Here is a 17,911-nt window from a genome sequence, read left to right on the forward strand (position 1 = left end):
TTTTTGCAGGAGGTTTGTTAACAGTAAAATGAGACACGCGATCCCTGTTTTTACACAGGCTCGGGGTTTTTATTCGCTGTTTCGAGGTATACGAATACGATATGTTGTAAAAGAAACATTAAAGTAACTGGTAGGGGATTTGCTCAAGTTCACCTCCAATCAAGTCACGGGATTTAACTGCGTTGTCAACGAATTGAATCATGACGCGTGTGTATTCTTTTTTACTGGTGGCCCCTCTGTATAGGTGGGTTAGCTAACCAAGGTCGTTTTTTTTACCCATTTATTGTTGAATTGAAATATGTATAAGGTTTCAACTTTCAATTTCAATAATATATACATGATAATACATAATGTATCATATATTAATGCCTATAATTTTTTCTATCCCTCATAAATTATTTTATTCCTTTAATTCTTTCAAAATCTTTTATCTCAAAAACCGTACATCGATAAATTATAAATATTATATGGGTATTTTAAAAATTTCATACTCTTTCATTAGAGATGTCATTCGATATACTTTCGATAAATTTTTAAATCTGAGGTCGGAGTCTGTACGGCTAAGATATTTGGCTATGACACTCTATGACATATCATCTCTTATGACCTATCATAGGCTATGACCTATCACCATTACCATCTCATCGTCGCAACGCACGGGTACTTGCTCTCGTTAATTATAAAATAAATACAGTAGTTAAGTTTCTCCTATTAAAAAACGAAAAACATGTTTTTTTTCCTAAACGAACTTAAGTACTTTTGTTAAAAGTGTATCAAATTATATATTTACCATAAAATTTAAGGGTAAGTTTTTAATATGAAAACGTATAACTTTTTTATAGATGTTAAATGAAGACCTAAGGAATTTATTTAACATTTTTTTAGGAAAATGGTAATGACAGCCTTTGTCATTAGGGGCTGTCACTAACAACATATTACATGCTTAAAAACTTGTACATTATATATTTGATTTTTCTAACAGCAACGTATAAATTTTAATGCACCCAATTAGCTTTTACTGACAACCTTAAAGGCTGTCACTAACAAAACTTTTTTTTAAGAACCAAAACACATAAATTTCATTACTCAAATGGGTCTATAGTCAGCAAAGCTCATGCATTAATACGTATGCAATTGGTAGCAAACAACTTTTTCTTTCGAATCTAAAAATTGAGTAGCTTAAATACTTTATAAGTGGGTGTAGACCTAAAATAAAATTTAACCTCTTTATATAGTGAAAATGAAGTTGATTTATTGTAATATTTTTTTAACTTTTTATTTAGCATTTCTAAAATATTTATCTAATAATATTTGAATATGATTTTTTTTTGTGAGAATATTAAGATACCTAGCCAGTAAGATTATATAGTATTATAAAGTTCTACAGATACAAATCATACAACTTTATCTATTATTATCATTTTATAATTTGGAATTTCCAGTGAATGGGAACAGAAAAAAGAGAAGTTTGTTAATTAGTTAATTTGTATTAGTTTTAATTTTGGATAAAGAGTCTATAAAGGACAAGAAGCCGCCCACCAATTTCGAAACGAATCCGAGGATTAGGTGTAGAAGGATGGACCACATGGGACTTGTGAGCATTACATTATTGATTATTAAAATTGAATGGAGTTCACCAAATGATTGACAACTTGCCAACAAATGTTACTTGTAAGCAATCCTAATCACTTGGATTAGTGACTAACACTTAGAAGTTTGATATTAAAAAGTATCATGATCGAGTTCCACAATTATCGGTAGAGATGATACATGTTGGATGAATTAACATGTCAAACAAGTCAATTAGTCAAGCCATATACTAAGCTTGCTAATTATTATTTTTAGTATTTACTTTAACAAAAAAGATATAGGATAATTAACGATCACTTTTTTTACAAGAATTAGGTCAATCGTAGATCCAACTAATTAATTTATGTTTTGTTGAACATGAATTTAGGGATTTAACTAGATTTTAGACCCGTGTCCAACACTGGACACGGGATTTACGATATTAACAATATTATATCTTCATACATCTAAGTCATAAAAGCTTACAATTTTAAAAAAACACAGTTTTAAGTGTTATATTTTGCAAGTTGTAGTACAATTATCATAGGTTCCTCACTGTCATTATTAGCCTAGACATATTGATGGAATTGTTTGTCGTAGTCATTCCACAAAGACACATGCTATATATAATAATTTCTCCATTATAATATATTTTGAAACAGATGTACTCATAATGTGATATTATTAGGAAAAATAATTAAGAATTAAAATATAAACATATTTGTGATCCCGAACTTGACATTCAAGTATATGTATTTAATCATGATGTGCGTTCATAACACGCATATGTTTATTTTCAATCACTTGTTCTATGATAATATGATAACAATTAAGATTGTTTTATATTCTTTGATAACAATTAGGACTCTTCTAATATTTGTTAATAAGTCATTAGGTTTTCAAATAATTTTTTGTAGAAAATATTACATATGTTAAATTTTTTTATTTAATTAAATGACTATAAATTTTAAAAAATTCTCTCAAGTTGATGGCTAAAAATAAATATAAATTAAGTATTCAGGGCTAAAAAGTATAAATTATTGATGAAAAACAAAAAAGTGTAAATTAATGAGACTTTTTCTACAAATTAATATAAATATTAATATAATAATATATTTGGATAAGGATTATTAGGATTTTTAATTTGTAGTTTATCTAAATGATGACATCATCAAAAGTCAATTTGATAAAATCGAACAATATGATTGGTTAATTAGTCATTAGTTCAACTGTCTTATAGTATATACTAAATTTTAGACCTGCGTCCAACACTGGACACGAGCTTATGATATTATCAATATTAGTTTTTTCATACATTTAAGTCATAAAAACTTATAATTTTAAAGATATATATTGCAAGTAATAGTACAATAATCACAGGTTCGTCACTGTCATTATTAGTTGAGACATATTGTTGGAATTATTTGTCGTAGTCATTCTCTATTATAGAATTTTTTTAAAGCAGTTACACCAATAATGTAATATTATTATGAAAGATAATTAAGAATTAAAATATAAAAATACTTATGATCCCGTACTTGACATTCAAGTAGATGTTTTTAATTATGATGTGGGGCCATAACACAGAGAAGTTTATTTCAATCACTTGTCCTATGATAACTTTATAACAATTAGGATTGTTTTCCTAGTCTTTGATAATAATTAGGACCCTTGATTTGAGTGCTAATAGTAACTCTAAACATTAATATACAATATATATAAAAAAAAAATTTTGTACCTTTTTGATTGAGAGATGGAATGAATTTTTAATGGGGTTCATATTAATTTGGATTTATCATTCAACTAACCCTCTGTTGTAAATTGTGTTTTGTTTTATGATCGTCCCATGTTTTGTGATTCCTATAGGTATCAATTTATAATATTTTCTTATAAGAAATATTTATCTTTAGTCATGTAGTCGACATTGATATTTATATGTGTAAATCTATATTTTATTTTTATATAATAATAAGTCAAGAAAAGTCAAAATTGAAATCTTGAGAAAGTCAAGAGATGTGATTAAATGGATTGTTTATAACATTTAATGTAAAAATGTAAGTAAAAACAAATTCAAAAGAATATACTTCTAAACATTAAACACATATATTATATTTCATCTTTTGAAATAATTTTTTGTACATAATATTTCATACGTTGAAATTGTTTTAACTAATTAAATGATTAACTTTTTTTTTAAATCCTTTTCAAGTTGAAGGCTAAATCAAGTATAAATTAAGTATTAAGGGTTAAAAAATGTAAATTATTGATGGAAAACAAAAAAGTATAAATTAATGAGACTTTTTCGATAAATACTAATATAATAATATATTTGAATAATGATTATTAGAATTTTTAATTTATAATTAAATTCAATGATGACATAAGCGAAAGTCAATTTGATAAAATTAAGCAATTTGATTGGTTAATAAATTATTAGTTCAACTGTCTTATAGTATATATTATTATTATTATATTAAGATTAAGATTTAATTAATGTACTATTATATTTACTAGTTTTACTCGTAAGACACAATTGAAACATAATAATGATAATTTTATTATTTTTCAGACTTACAACTTAGGTATTCAGGTTTATAACGTTTAATTAAAATTAATACTTCTGTTACAATTTCAATTGTAATTCATTTTAGTAAATCATACACATTTAACTATTTGTCATTTGTACACGTAATGCAAATTTTTTGTTCGAAGTAAATTGTTAATGAGACATTAGATAAAAACTTTCAGAAAACAACACATAATAATGACTCAAAAGATGGAAAGAACTTACAATCATGCCTTCATTCAATTATATATACTATTAATTACGAGAACGGTATCTGCGCATTGCGGCGGTGATGGAGGTGATCGATGACGGGGTAGTGATGTAATGGCGGCGGCGGCGGTGGCGGTGATGCGGTGATCTACCTGATGGGCTCCGCCCTCAGATTTAAAAATTCGTCGAAAGTATATCAAATGACCACTCTTATGAAAGAACATTAAATTTTAAGAACACCGATATAATTTTTATAATTTATCGATGTACGGTTTTTGAAATAAAAGATTTTGAATGAATTAGAAGGATAAAATGATTTATGGAGGAGAGAAACAAAATGATTGGTTGAGATTTGAGAAGAGAGAAAGGATATTATAATTATTTTAGTAAATATAAAATAGATGGGAGTGACATTTTAGAAAATTACTTAAAATCAATATTGAAAATTTAAATTCAATGTTGAAAATCTTCAGAAGATCTGCTTCATATGGTAAAAGTTTTAAACTAACTTATATAGCGACATAATTGACACTCCATAACGGCATAACACATATGGAACCTAATGTGGTTTTGCCATTATATATATATATATATAACATACTGATTTTTAATTAGGCGGTTGGAGGTTCAACACAAGTACTTTAAAGCAACACAACCATTTCAAAACGAAAATTGAGGTCCCGTACACGAGGTTAAATTATACTACGACTAGTTACAAACATTAGATTATACTAAATTGCCATTATCTATTTCTATCTCTATTACAAACATTTGTTCTCTTTCATTTTTCCAACTAACTAGTTGATAATCGCAACATACTTTTTTTTTTCTTCACTAATTTAAACATTTTCACCTAAAATATCTATAAAATCTTTAATGATATTTACAACATGCATTCAGTAACCTTTAAAATAAAAATATCACTCCTTTTTACATCAATCCCTTTTACAATAATGACTACATCGCCGCCGCCGCAACTCGTCGTCACCGTCACCACCTGTTGTGTTGTCGCCACACCGCCGCATCGCGCAAACATTTGTCTAGTACTATTTTATAACTCATTGAAAATGACGTTTTTGGGCCCGAAAACTGACCCAAGCCAAGGCGTGCAACTTGTAAAATTTTGGAAAGGTGACAAGATTGGATGAAATATAATGAAGTATTATGTTCGGTATAAAGTAAGGGCTTGTTTGTTTTTTTAATCATTAAGTGATTGGATGAATTAAGTTGATTCGATGATCAAATAATGTATGTACGTATTAAGTCAATACAGTTTTTTTTTTTATTAAGACAAAGACAAACAACTTTGATTGATTTAACGATTTAAGTACTTTTTATTAAGTTCATTATTAAGTTATAAATAAATAAACTCAACTTAAGTATCTTGTTTTTTTTATAAAAAAAAGTGCTAAATTATTGTATTAATCGGTAGCAAAATATGATAACATCACTCTTACTTATTGCACAAACTAAACTATGAAAAGGTGTATCAAGATAAATGATAAAATTGAGATGTTATTTTTGAAGTGAAACCTTATTTTTCGAAGACAAAGTAAGATGACAATGCGAACTTTTATCTTAAGGGCTGAGAAGAAAGGGGTAGAAAACATACAGAGTTCATAAATCTTAAAAGTCATATAAATTTCTTCGTTGCAAGCATGTGCTATCTTTTTTTTATTTATTTTAATAATTATAACTAATCCGAAATTATTGAGCCGCCCTAATTACTCCAACTCTATTTTACTAAATCATACAACTATTTGTATTGAAACAACTATTGTGAGCCATCAATTATTTTTGGCTCAGCAATTTATCGAAAGTGATTATCATGGACTTACCCACTATACTAAGTTCAAACCTCATAGCAAAGGAACCCGGGAGTGTCCCCCATCTACACGATCGGTTGACAACTGGGCAAGCTTAGCCCTCCTTGTAACTCATGATCAATTATTTTTGTAGTATGGTATTATATTACGAGTATTATTCATAGGAAAATTAATGTTTATAAACGATAGGCCTAGTTAAAAATGTGCCTAATGATTATGTAAATATGTTTTTCTGAGTAATAAACGGTATTAAAATGACGATACTCCCACTTTGACTTAAATAACAAGCTTCGACCACAAAAGCTCAGTATTGTCCATACTCCACGTCTATACCCAAAAGTTATACTTCTAATCTAATAGATTGTATCGCATTTATTTTCTATTTTAGGGTAAATGAGTGGTTTACCCTGATGACTTATAGGTCTTATGTTCGAATCATCATTCAGCCAACTTTGAGATATAGGTAGAATTATGAGGACTTGACTTCACCCAGGTTTAAGTCTGCGGGGGCAAAGTTTACCCCTGTTAATTGTCGTGCTTTCAGACGGATTAGTTGGGGATTTTCCCCCAATTGGGTGTTTGAAATATACATATATATTTCGAGTGATCTCTCTAACGCGAACCCGGTTAAGTCAACGTATGCTAGATCCCTCATTGTCGAATCGCGACACGAAGTTTCAAGCGAAATTCACCTTTAAAAAAAAGTGATAAAGTCTACATAAATTTTTTTATAGTTGTTGAGGCATATAAAATTACATTTTTGAGTCGTAACGATTTTTTTTAGCATGGCTTTCCCAATCAATTGGTTTGATTAAAAATGGGATGAGTGTCATAAACGATATGATTAGTTGAAGTTATAATTGATATTTCATTGATAAAACTATATATGGCATGTAAAAGCAAAGTTTGGATTGGAAGATAAGGGTAATGCTTTAAGTCATAAGCTTCATGGTGCAAAAAAGGAATCACATGGCACATGTTGCAATGAGAAGAGAACAAAACATAACGTGAAAGGAAAGAAAAGAAGTGGAATCCCACATTACCATTGTGTTTGTTCCTCTTCTTTTTGTCGGTCTATTACTTATCCTTGCATCATTTGGGATCAAAAAAAGTAAAAGACATTTAGACCATGTATATAACGAACACTAAAGAGATATATTTTGATTTTAGTGTTATTTCCATTTCTGTAGCTTAATTTTTTGCTTTGACAAATGGGACTGTTTTTTATGTGAAATTAGTAAGATGGTTGTAGACTTGTAGTCATCAAGTAATGGGGAATGGAATTGGGTTTTTAGTGATGTTTGAGCTTTTATAGATATTGTTAATGTGGTTTCGTCATGGAGGTAAAAAGAAGTTCATGGCAAGTCACAATCCGTTTATGGCCCATAACCGGTCATGGTGATATTTGTTTACGACATTGGTTCATCACATACCGTTAGTTTTGTGTTTTCCTTTTATAGGCATTATCATGATGTATAGGACCACAGCGATAACCCTTCTATTTTACATTCTTTTATCATGATGTATGTACCAAGCTAACTTTTGATTAGTCTTTTTAAGGCTTTGAGCATAAGTCATTGTATCAAATATAATATAAACTATGATAATAATAAAATCTGGAATGTTTTTCAATGTTAACAGAGCATTAGAAATGTAGGAGAAATGAATTATCCTTCCTCGTAGCAAATCTTCATTTATTCTCTAACTCAATATATCAGGATGATTAGATTAATAGATCACTTATTCTCTCCTTTTCTCTAATTTTTAATCTTAATTAGGATCACTTTAGCAGATATCCTGTTGTCAAAATAAACATTTCAAACCTAAATAGGTACTTAGCATGATTCCATTAATATTTTTTGAAAAATATAGATCATTTGCTCGTAACACGGGATCTAGCTTACGTTGTCTTAACCAAGTCCGCGCTAAAGAGCCTCCTCACCCTCAATACTTAGCATGATTCCATTAATAACTCGCAATGATTTTGAAACAAAAACTTTTGCTTCACTGCCAAAAATGAAAATGTTGCAACAATTGTGTCTCAAATAACAAAATGTTGAGAAAAATCATACAGCAAATGCAGAGCATATGCAGTCACCGAGTTATGCATAGAAATAGTCGGTACTGTGGTACTGTGGAAGAAACAAGGACTCAAATATATATATATATATATATATATATTTTATAAAACTAACAAGGACCATGGTACTGTGGAAGAAACAAATTGTTGATTACTTTAATTTATTCACTGTTGTGTGTAATTATCGATTATGAATCCTACTAATAAGCACTTAGGCAAGCTAACCTCCTTAAGCATAACACTCAACCTGGCAAAACCGATGTGTCATATAAGCTAAAAACTTGACAATAGAAGGAATTGAATATCTATATCTTGAAAACACACAAGTTGTTTTGTTAGTTGAACCAAAAGTTCACTTATTTCCTGATGTTGAGGGTGTGATTTGTCTCTAATAATAAACTGAAAAACATTTCCATTCACCTCAATTGCACTACAACCAGGAGTCTTGCCTACTCCTCTTACTCTCATCAACTTCCTCACCTCCATTGACTTCTCAAACATCTTTGCCTCACGGTACATACCGGCTAACAAAACATAGGTCCCACTATCAGTAGGGTCCAATTCAAGAAGTTTGAAAGCCGCACGTTCACCCATCTCAACGTCCCCGTGAATTCTACAAGCAAAAAACAATGCACCCCAAACAATTTCGTCTGCTTTGATTGGCATAGTCTTGATTAGCTCCTCAGCTTCTTTCAGTAAACCAGCCCTACCAAGAAGGTCAACCATACAAGAGTAGTGTTTACTTTTGGGAACAATGTTGAAAACGGAGGTCATTTGGGAGAAAATCTTGCGACCCTCATTTACCAAACCACCATGACAACAAGCTGATAGGACACCTAAAAATGTGATTTCATCTGGGGTTAGACCAATATTGATCATCTCCCAGAAATGAGATATGGCATCATGAGCCAAGCCATGGTTGGCAAGGCCATTGATTATGGCAGTCCATGTTAAAGAATTTCGGTTAGGTATTTCATTGAACACTTCAAATGCCTTTCCTATGTTACCACATTTGGCATACATGTCGACTAATGCAGTACCTAAGGCAACGTTTATAGACATATTGTGTTTTGTGATGTACTGATGGACCCAAATCCCAACATCAAGTGCTCCAAGTTGTGAGCATGCAGACAAACAATAAAGCATGGTTACCTCATCGGGTTGAATTTTCATACCTTGCATTTCATGGAACGTAGCTAATGCATCTTCAAAATATTTGGCTTGAATGTAAACACCGATCATGGCATTGCATGAAACCACATTTTTTTCAGGCATTTCCATAAACAGCTTCTTGGCAACATCTATATGACCATTTTTACCATAACCAACAATCATGGTGGTCCAAGACACTATGGTCTTTCTAGTCATTTTGTGGAATAAACTCTTTGCGACGCCTATATTCCCACACTTCACATACATGTCCATTAAGGCATTAGCAAGTGGAACCGTCATTTTTATTCGATTTTCTTCTATACATTGATGAAGTTTCCTCCCAAGATTTAAGTTTTCAAGTTGAGCACAAGAAGATATCATTCCTATCATTGTAACCTCATCTGGAGTAATCCCTTTTTCCTCCATCTGTTCATACAATTTCAAGGCCTCTGATGGCTTCCCATTCCTAACATACCCATTAATAATTGAATTCCAAGACACCAAATCTCTGACACAACTTTCATTAAACACCTTGTGTGCTTCATATAGTTCCCCACATGACACCAATAAATGAATAACTGCGTTATTTACATACATATCAGATTGAAAACCTAAATGAATTACATGCCCAATAACTGAAAAACCCATCCTAATCAAAGACAACTTGGCGCAACATTTAAGTAACAAAGGATATGTGTGATTATCAGGTCGCAATACGTTGCCCCTTCTCAAAATCTCCATATACAACAAAAGACTTTCTTCTGGTTTTTCACTCGTGCAGTAACCCCTAATCATTACATTCCATGAAAATACGTTTGGGCTCCGTAAATTGTTCAATATTCTTTTACAGTAATCAAGATTCTTTGATTCGGAAAGGGCACAAAAGGCAACTAATCGACTTGCAGCTAACCCATCTAAGATTAACCCCGTTATGATCATTTGAGTCTGAATTTGTTTCACTTGAGTCGTCGATTTGCATTTTTCTAACAAAGATAAAAGTGGGTTTGAGAGGATGAAAGAATGCGTTGTGTTCCAATTGATGGGTTCGTCTTTGTGAGGCAAAAGCGATCTTGTCGTGTAAGAAAAAGTGAGTATGGGATACGGGGGAGGTTTGTGAGTACATTGAAGAAATCTAAGGCATGATACGATCATCACAAATCAGATAAAGCTCAGTTTTTGCACCTTAATATTCAGAAGACTTAAGGCATGACACAATTATACCCTGCTAACAAAACGTGAGAATCGAGATGACACTTGTTCATGGGTATGTCTCCATTTTTGGTTATACGATCAGAAAAAAACACTCGTCCAAAATATAACCCAACATCAGGAGATGCAACCACATTGATTTCAGCATCCCTACAATCATCATAGATAACAAACAAGTTTAGAACTTTCAGCACCTCAAAAATTGAGTTGGGTCGTACAGCCGAACTTCAGGTTTAAAATCGATAAGGAAACATTATATTTCTACAATAAATAAACTTAAAAATAATCTACTCAAAGTTTCAAACAACAGTAATCCTGGTATAGAAAAAACCTTAACAGTTTCAAGCACAGGTTATAGTTAAATGATGGGGCATTACATCAAACATGTGGTGTGCACTTTTTTCAAGTTACAAAGCAAACACACTAGTAAGTTAATATGATTAGACATACTCACACATCTTTAGTCCATAGCTTTTATTGCATGCATACATATATATATATATATATATATCACAAACCTGAGAGTTGAAGGAGTGCAATTGGCAAGAGGAAACCATAACTTCTCCTGTTGCAGTTTTTGTGTTGTTGATTGTATAAATTTGCATTCACCTTAATTTTACCTTTTTAACCAATTAAAATTAATAACATATGAATTTTTTTTTAGATAAATTTTGAACATATAGATAGAGCGCAGAGATATGAAGTTTGGGGGCTTTGTTAGAAGTTACAAATCATTACTAGTTTACGAGGTTTTTGGGTGTAGCGGTTTTGAGGTGAGAAATAATATGAAAATTGAAATAAGTTTCTTGTTTTAGATACGCAAATTGTATTTCTTGAAAGTATTGTAATTTAGTACTCCGTATTTTCTGGGCACAGAAAAAAAAAAAAAAAAGATTTGTTGGACAAACTTATCTGGTTACCATTGCAGCAGGTTACACGTATAAACATATATTTTTAATTTGAGAAAATATTGAATGTTGTTAATAGCATTAATTCTCCTCTCAAAATCTCCTATTTGTTATATGTTAAATAATAATCATCCATTTCTAAAAGTGAAGGCAACAACAACTGTCTAATTGCTATTAACAGCATATTAGACATCCCTTTTTAATTTATCTATTTAATTATTCCGTATTTAATTAAATGAATAAATATCTAACATGAATGAATATGAATATACGAGACCAAAAATACATATATGCGTGAAATATACGAGTAACATTTATTTATAGGTTTTTTTATTTTAACATAACAATGATTTATAGAAGAACCAAAGAATTATGTGTAATTTTCAATCAATACTAACATCAATAGAACCAAGAATTAAAAGGGTCATATACGCCATGATCAATGCCATTTTGCTGATCACCCAATCTTGATGTCGTTACCGCTCCTTCAACACCAGCATCAAGTAAGGCAATTTCCGCTTGAGCTTTTGCTAGTTGCGTTTGGGCTATACGAATTTCCCAATGCAACTGTGATATTATGCTAACACACCCGTATACAGGGTCTTGTATTCTACATTTGGCCTCATAATACAAGCATTCTATTGCATTCCCTCGTAGTTGCTCCGGCAATCCCTATACACCATGATGCCAATTTATAAAAAAGCAGAAAAAATGCTTTACTTTACATGTCTAATTATAATAACCATGCATCAACTTTAAGAATAATGGAAGCAAAACACGATTTACCTCAAGCATTTTCCCAATGTTGTTGGCGCCGTATATTCTATGAACACAAACGAATCGTTGAGGGTTATTGGAAGGAAAATACGGTGCAAAATTGCAATTTGAAGGGCATCTTCTTCTAAAATACTTGCAAGCCGCACATCGAGTAGTAGTCATTTGATCAAGTTGTGAAATATGTATGAAGATGTTCAAAAGTGAAATGAAAATCTAGTCTAAAGATTTTAAGGAAATCTAATGGAAGATTTCGGTTTTTATGTTGAAGAAATCTAACGGCTAAATTTGAACATTCTAAAAAAACTATGTTCCAATATAGGAAAGTTTTTAAGGGAGTAAACCAATTTAATTAATTTTAAAGAAGTAGAATGTGTTTGTGCGTATTAAGTTGCTTTACCGTTTGAGCACCGCACATTGATAAAGGTCAACATTAGAATTTGGTGATTATCTATGATTTTATTCAAAATTACAGCATCAAGACAGCTAAAAGTTGGACTTCATTTGAAAAGATATATTTATCTTCACATTTGCAAATTGCTTAATATCTAGAGTATGCAAATGGCTTCTTATAAGTTTGCAACAACAATGATGAACAAACAACACTAACAGAAGAAGCAGCCATGCAGGCTCCAGCCAACCAAGGGGGCAACCGAATTCCCATAAACGGAAACAAGATTCCTGCTGCCACGGGCACACCCAACACATTATAACCAAGAGCCCAAACGTAATTAAGATAGATTCTAGAAATCGTCTTCTTAGATAAATCAATGGCAGTAATCACATCCTCTAAGTTGCTTTTGATCAACACTATATCAGCTGCTTCAATAGCTACATCTGTTCCAGCCCCAATCGCCATTCCTACATTGGCTGCAACAAGAGCTGGTGAATCGTTTATTCCATCTCCAACCATTGCCACGATCATTCCTTTTGCCTGCAACTCTTTGATCTTGTCTGCTTTCCCCAGTGGATCTGTTTCAGCAAATACATTTTCAATTCCAAGTTCTATTGCTATCGAGTTTGCTGTTGCCCAATTGTCACCGGTGACCATTATGCTTCCAATGTTCATGGACCGTAGATAAGATACAACACGTGCGGCTTCTGGCTTTACTGGATCAGTGACTGCAACTGCACCAACTATTTTGCCATCTATCGCAAATAGCACACAGGTGCGAGCAAGGTTTTCGTTATGTGAAAAGTAGGTTTCGGCTTCAGGGCTAATAAGGATGTTAAATGATCTCATGAGCCTTTTGTTTCCAACCAGAACCATTTTCGCTGCTAATTTGCACTCCACTCCGGCTCCTGGGTGTACCTTGAAGTCCTTCACCAACGAACTATTGGTAGTTTGAGTTTTATTGTTATGTAATCTGTTCTTGGCATACTCTACTATAGCTTTTGCTATCGGGTGCTCACTATTTGCCTACACACACATCAAAACATGTTTCAGATTTGATAACATTGGTTTAGGTAGTGAAATTTAGAGGTGGCAAAATGGGTGGGTCTCACTGGTTGGGCGTGTTTGAAAAAAGTATCTGAATCAGGAACGGGCCTTGTCAGGTTAGCCCAAAAGACTTTTTTCTTAAATATACTAATTATAATAAATACTTGGAGTTGTAAATAGGATCATGAAAATTTATAACATAACGTAGCATTTTGCGGACTTTTGACCTGTTTGCCTAAATATTGTAGACATTATTTTTACCCATTTAACCCATACAGATTAAGTGTAACCAATATGAGCAGATAATGTTTCCTAAGACAGAGTTAAACTGACCTCCACAACTATTGCAATACTACAGAACTCCTCCATTGAAATTCCGGAAAAGAGTACTGCGTTAATAACTTCAGGCTTTCCAATTGTTAATGTTCCTGTTTTATCGAACACGACTGTGTTAACCTGCACAAACAAGAAAGTGTTTATAAGATTGATCCCTTAATTAAGGAGTGTACTGTGGTTTAAGATTTTGAGTTTTAATACAACCTTGTGTGCCTTTTCTAGTGCATTGCCACCCTTAATGAGTACACCTTGTGATGCACCCTTACCAGTGGCAACCATAACCGCAGTAGGAGTGGCAAGACCTAAAGCACATGGGCATGCTACAACCAATACTGATATACCAAACTGCAGTGCAAGCTCAAACTCATCCATTGCCTTTGGTATCCAACTTTTAGGATAGATTCCGACTACTCCGGGAATGAACCATCCTAACCATGTCGCAACAGCAGCGATAACCACCTGCAAACTAAAACTTGGTCATCCTTAGATGTTGTGGAGTTGACCCACTTAACTTTATATGGGCCAACTTGAGCTTTGTTATATCTGTAACTCTTCAAACAAGTCACAATCATCTAAAGTGTATGCAAATGTATAACGAGCATGTAAATCTCTATATTAGAAACAGTGAGATTATTCTGGTGATAGACTTAATATATAGGGCTTTGTTGTAATCATTTTTAGCGCACGAATTATTTTTTAACCAAAAAAAAATGTCATGGAAAAGTGTTTGCAAGCCGATTTGAGATCTTACTTGCATAAAAAAAAGTTACTTGTTTTAGTCTGTGGCTCATTGTTACTTATATAGGAAATAAATTATTCAGCAAACATCGAGATATTCAAAACTCAAAGACTTGCAGATCAGCATTACCTGACCCACATACCTGTTACCTTACCCGTCTAACCTACATGTCTTTGTATATTTAGCACATGTGATACTTGTAAAAATTCTGATACGAAGTATATATCAAAAGATTTTTGCAAGTTGACCCGGCCAGATGTGGCCCGTATCTGTTTCCCAACTTACAAGTCCCGCCCATTTATTTTAACCTCTAGTTAATTTCGCCAGCATCAATTAAGTCAACGAGTCAATGAGAATCAAGATTAAGCATCAATGTGACTCAAGTCATTAACTGGTAATGTTAGAACAGGAATAATGTACGCACCACAGGTACAAAGTATTTTGATATTTGGTCAGCTAGCTTCTGTACAGGTGCTCGGGCAAGTTGAGCAGCCTCAACTATTTGAACAATTTGTGAAAGTGCAGTCTCTGAACCCACATAAGTGGCCTTGATCAGCAAGCATCCGTTCTCATTCACAGTGCCACCAATTACCTGTTTGATTTTATGAGTAACCTTAGTGGCTCGAATTGCAATTTTGAAGTGACATGTCAACCCATATACTTGTGAGTGGGTGGATGATGTTTTATTTATAACGGTGTAAAGACGTAAAGTTTATACTAATATCTAAAACTGGAAAAGGCTTAAATGGGTCAAAGGCTGCCTTAATGCCCAAATCCGCCTAAACTGTTTTATTCTAAAAAACTAGGTTATTGTTCAAACAATATAACTTCTGCAACTATTTTCTACACACTAAATGTTTTACCAAGTATAAACATATTTGGACGAAAAATATCGTTTCAAACATGATTGATACTAAAAACCACCTGTTTTGACATGTGAATAAACTAACCCGACCCACCCATTTTGCCACTAGTGCCATATTGAATAAAAAAGAAAAAAAATTCAGACGTACTTTGTCGCCAGGAATTTTAGCAACAGGTATTGCTTCTCCAGTGATCATACTTTCATTAACATATCCCTCACCATTAACAACAATACCATCAACGGGAAACTTTGAGCCCGGAAAGATTTTTAGGATGTCGTTTCTCTCTATTAATCTTGTGTTAATTTCTGTTTCTGAGAGAATGATTTCTTCATTGCTCATTTGTACTAAGCAAGCAGTATCGGGAGCAAGACTGGTGAGCTTTGCTAAGGCATCGGATGTCTTTCCCTTTGCCATTGATTCCAGATATTTACCTAGAAGGATAAACGATATCAACATCGTACTTGTCTCAAAAAAATCTTCTCCCTCAAATTTATCCGAAAGCAATGCTTTTATTACTGTGTATACAGAATAAAAGTATGCAGCATTAGTGCCAAGTGCAACCAAAACATCCATATTAGCAGATCTTCGTTTTAGCGCATGATATGATCCCACATAAAACCTGAACGTGAAATTTTCAACTATTTATATAAAAAACTAACAAAAAAGAACCTTTAAGAATGCAAAATCTCTATTACCTTTGACCAATGAAGAATTGAACTGGTGTGCATAGGATCCATCTTAAAACCATGCCAATATTAAGCATGTTATGAATCTTGTAACTTAACCAATTCCCATATGGGGGAGTCATTGGAAGTACCATAGAGAATAGAAAAACCGGGATTGAAAACAAGCAACTCCAAAAGAACTGATTTCTGTACGTTTTTATCTCCTGGTTTCTATCTGTATCACGTTGTTTTTCTGGGATGTATAAACTTGCTTGAAAATGAGCAGAGCCAGGACAAGAATCTTGGATGAATGATATGATTGACCTTGGGCCAGTAAAACTGGGATCATATGTAACAATCACCTTGGCTTCTTTTGTATCCATTTCAACTTGATTGACACCATTCACTAGCTCTAGAGACTGCTTAATTGCAGCCATATCTTCCAAAGATATAACACCTTCTAGCTTTATATGAACTTTATTTGCATCATTTTCGGATCCTATAAGATCAGCACCAAAGCCAGCATCTACGACTGCTTTAATAATACAATCCGTGTTGGTGACATTAGGATCATAGTTTATCTTTGCTTCTTCAAGTGCTAGACCTACAACCGCCTTTTTTACTCCCTCGGCCATTAAAAGAGAGCTTTCAATTGATTCAGCACAGCTTGTGCATGACATTCCCTTGATTTTGAGACGGCATACTGCTATGTCTTGCTCTTGGAATTCGGTGACATGGAAACCTGCTGCTTCAATAGTATCTTTGATTGTTTTTGCCTGAATTACAAATTATTACATCAGAATAGTAGATCTGATAAGCGGGAGCTTGGCATCGTGTTTTAAAATTAAACATATATAATGTGCTGAACAGTAAGAATTAGATAATCAGCCGTAACATAATGGAATTTAATAATCATGTAACATGAATAAGTTTCACTATATATGTGCTACTTGAAAACGCAATTATCAGATAATCAATTTCAAACATAACCCCACGAGTAAAGGACTACTTGTGACTTACACTAACAAGTTGCGGTACGTATTTAACTACAGTTTGGCCTTGAAGTGGTGACACAATGATGCTTTCAACACCATCCAATTTCTGAAGCAGAGTTTCAATAGATATCGAACATGATGCGCATTCAATACCCCCGATTTTGAACATAACAGTAGCAACTCTTTGTTTCACGTTACGAATAAACCTAGAACCATCTAAGTCAACACCATTAGATTGTTGCAAAAATGGTATCCTAATCTCTTCATTTGAGTTACTCCCCATTAGCTCCTGCGATACAATTTTTAGAAACACACAACAATGAATAACACTAACAATTATCATGTTAGGTTTAAATGAACTTGTAAAATCACAACTCTAAACCTACATAAATATATAAATGTTATGTTAACAAAATACATAAAATGTGACAAGCATTCTAATAACCAAGTTATAAAATACTCCGTTTAAAAATAATAAAAATGAGCAATACCAATAGCCAACCCAATGTTGCGGATAATTATTATAGTTCAGAAAGATAAGTCCTACAAAGGTGGAGGAATGAAGGTAGAGAATT

General features: G+C 32.7%; 3 protein-coding genes across 3 annotated transcripts; all 3 read right to left on the bottom strand.

Annotated features, from left to right (window-relative positions):
- Positions 1-8,380: 8,380 nt before the first annotated feature.
- Positions 8,381-11,290, bottom strand: LOC122584579 (pentatricopeptide repeat-containing protein At2g22410, mitochondrial). Its single transcript, XM_043756655.1, has 2 exons — positions 11,131-11,290; positions 8,381-10,762 (listed from the first exon to the last, which is right to left on the bottom strand). Exon 2 carries the CDS (start codon positions 10,553-10,555, stop codon positions 8,525-8,527), a length of 2,031 nt encoding a protein of 676 aa, XP_043612590.1. The 5' UTR covers positions 10,556-10,762; positions 11,131-11,290; the 3' UTR covers positions 8,381-8,524.
- Positions 11,291-11,811: 521 nt separating this feature from the next.
- On the bottom strand, positions 11,812-12,465 carry LOC122585346 (LOB domain-containing protein 24-like). Its single transcript, XM_043757510.1, has 2 exons — positions 12,307-12,465; positions 11,812-12,192 (listed from the first exon to the last, which is right to left on the bottom strand). The coding sequence occupies exons 1-2, from the start codon at positions 12,457-12,459 to the stop codon at positions 11,920-11,922; spliced, it is 426 nt and encodes a 141-aa protein (XP_043613445.1). The 5' UTR covers positions 12,460-12,465; the 3' UTR covers positions 11,812-11,919.
- A 250-nt stretch (positions 12,466-12,715) lies between these two features.
- Positions 12,716-17,911, bottom strand: LOC122594706 (copper-transporting ATPase HMA4-like). Its single transcript, XM_043767376.1, has 8 exons — positions 17,828-17,911; positions 17,362-17,625; positions 16,372-17,117; positions 15,824-16,295; positions 15,235-15,402; positions 14,276-14,530; positions 14,069-14,191; positions 12,716-13,714 (listed from the first exon to the last, which is right to left on the bottom strand). The coding sequence occupies exons 2-8, from the start codon at positions 17,617-17,619 to the stop codon at positions 12,836-12,838; spliced, it is 2,901 nt and encodes a 966-aa protein (XP_043623311.1). The 5' UTR covers positions 17,620-17,625; positions 17,828-17,911; the 3' UTR covers positions 12,716-12,835.

Source organism: Erigeron canadensis, chromosome 1 (genome assembly GCF_010389155.1).
Source record: "Erigeron canadensis isolate Cc75 chromosome 1, C_canadensis_v1, whole genome shotgun sequence".
NCBI classification, from domain to species: Eukaryota; Viridiplantae; Streptophyta; class Magnoliopsida; order Asterales; family Asteraceae; genus Erigeron; species Erigeron canadensis.

What these genes read in the sequence shown, in the direction of transcription:
- LOC122584579 (XM_043756655.1), bottom strand. Translation starts at nt 10,555, where the DNA reads ATGATCGTATCATGCCTTAGATTTCTTCAATGTACTCACAAACCTCCC.
- LOC122585346 (XM_043757510.1), bottom strand. Translation starts at nt 12,459, where the DNA reads ATGACTACTACTCGATGTGCGGCTTGCAAGTATTTTAGAAGAAGATGC. An exon ending in ACATTGGGAAAATGCTTGAG is followed by an intron (nt 12,193 to 12,306) that starts GTAAATCGTGTT and finishes CATGGTGTATAG; the next exon opens with GGATTGCCGGAGCAACTACG.
- LOC122594706 (XM_043767376.1), bottom strand. Translation starts at nt 17,619, where the DNA reads ATGGGGAGTAACTCAAATGAAGAGATTAGGATACCATTTTTGCAACAA. An exon ending in CAAAATACTTTGTACCTGTG is followed by an intron (nt 14,531 to 15,234) that starts GTGCGTACATTA and finishes TTTAGTTTGCAG; the next exon opens with GTGGTTATCGCTGCTGTTGC. An exon ending in GTATTGCAATAGTTGTGGAG is followed by an intron (nt 13,715 to 14,068) that starts GTCAGTTTAACT and finishes ATGTGTGTGTAG; the next exon opens with GCAAATAGTGAGCACCCGAT.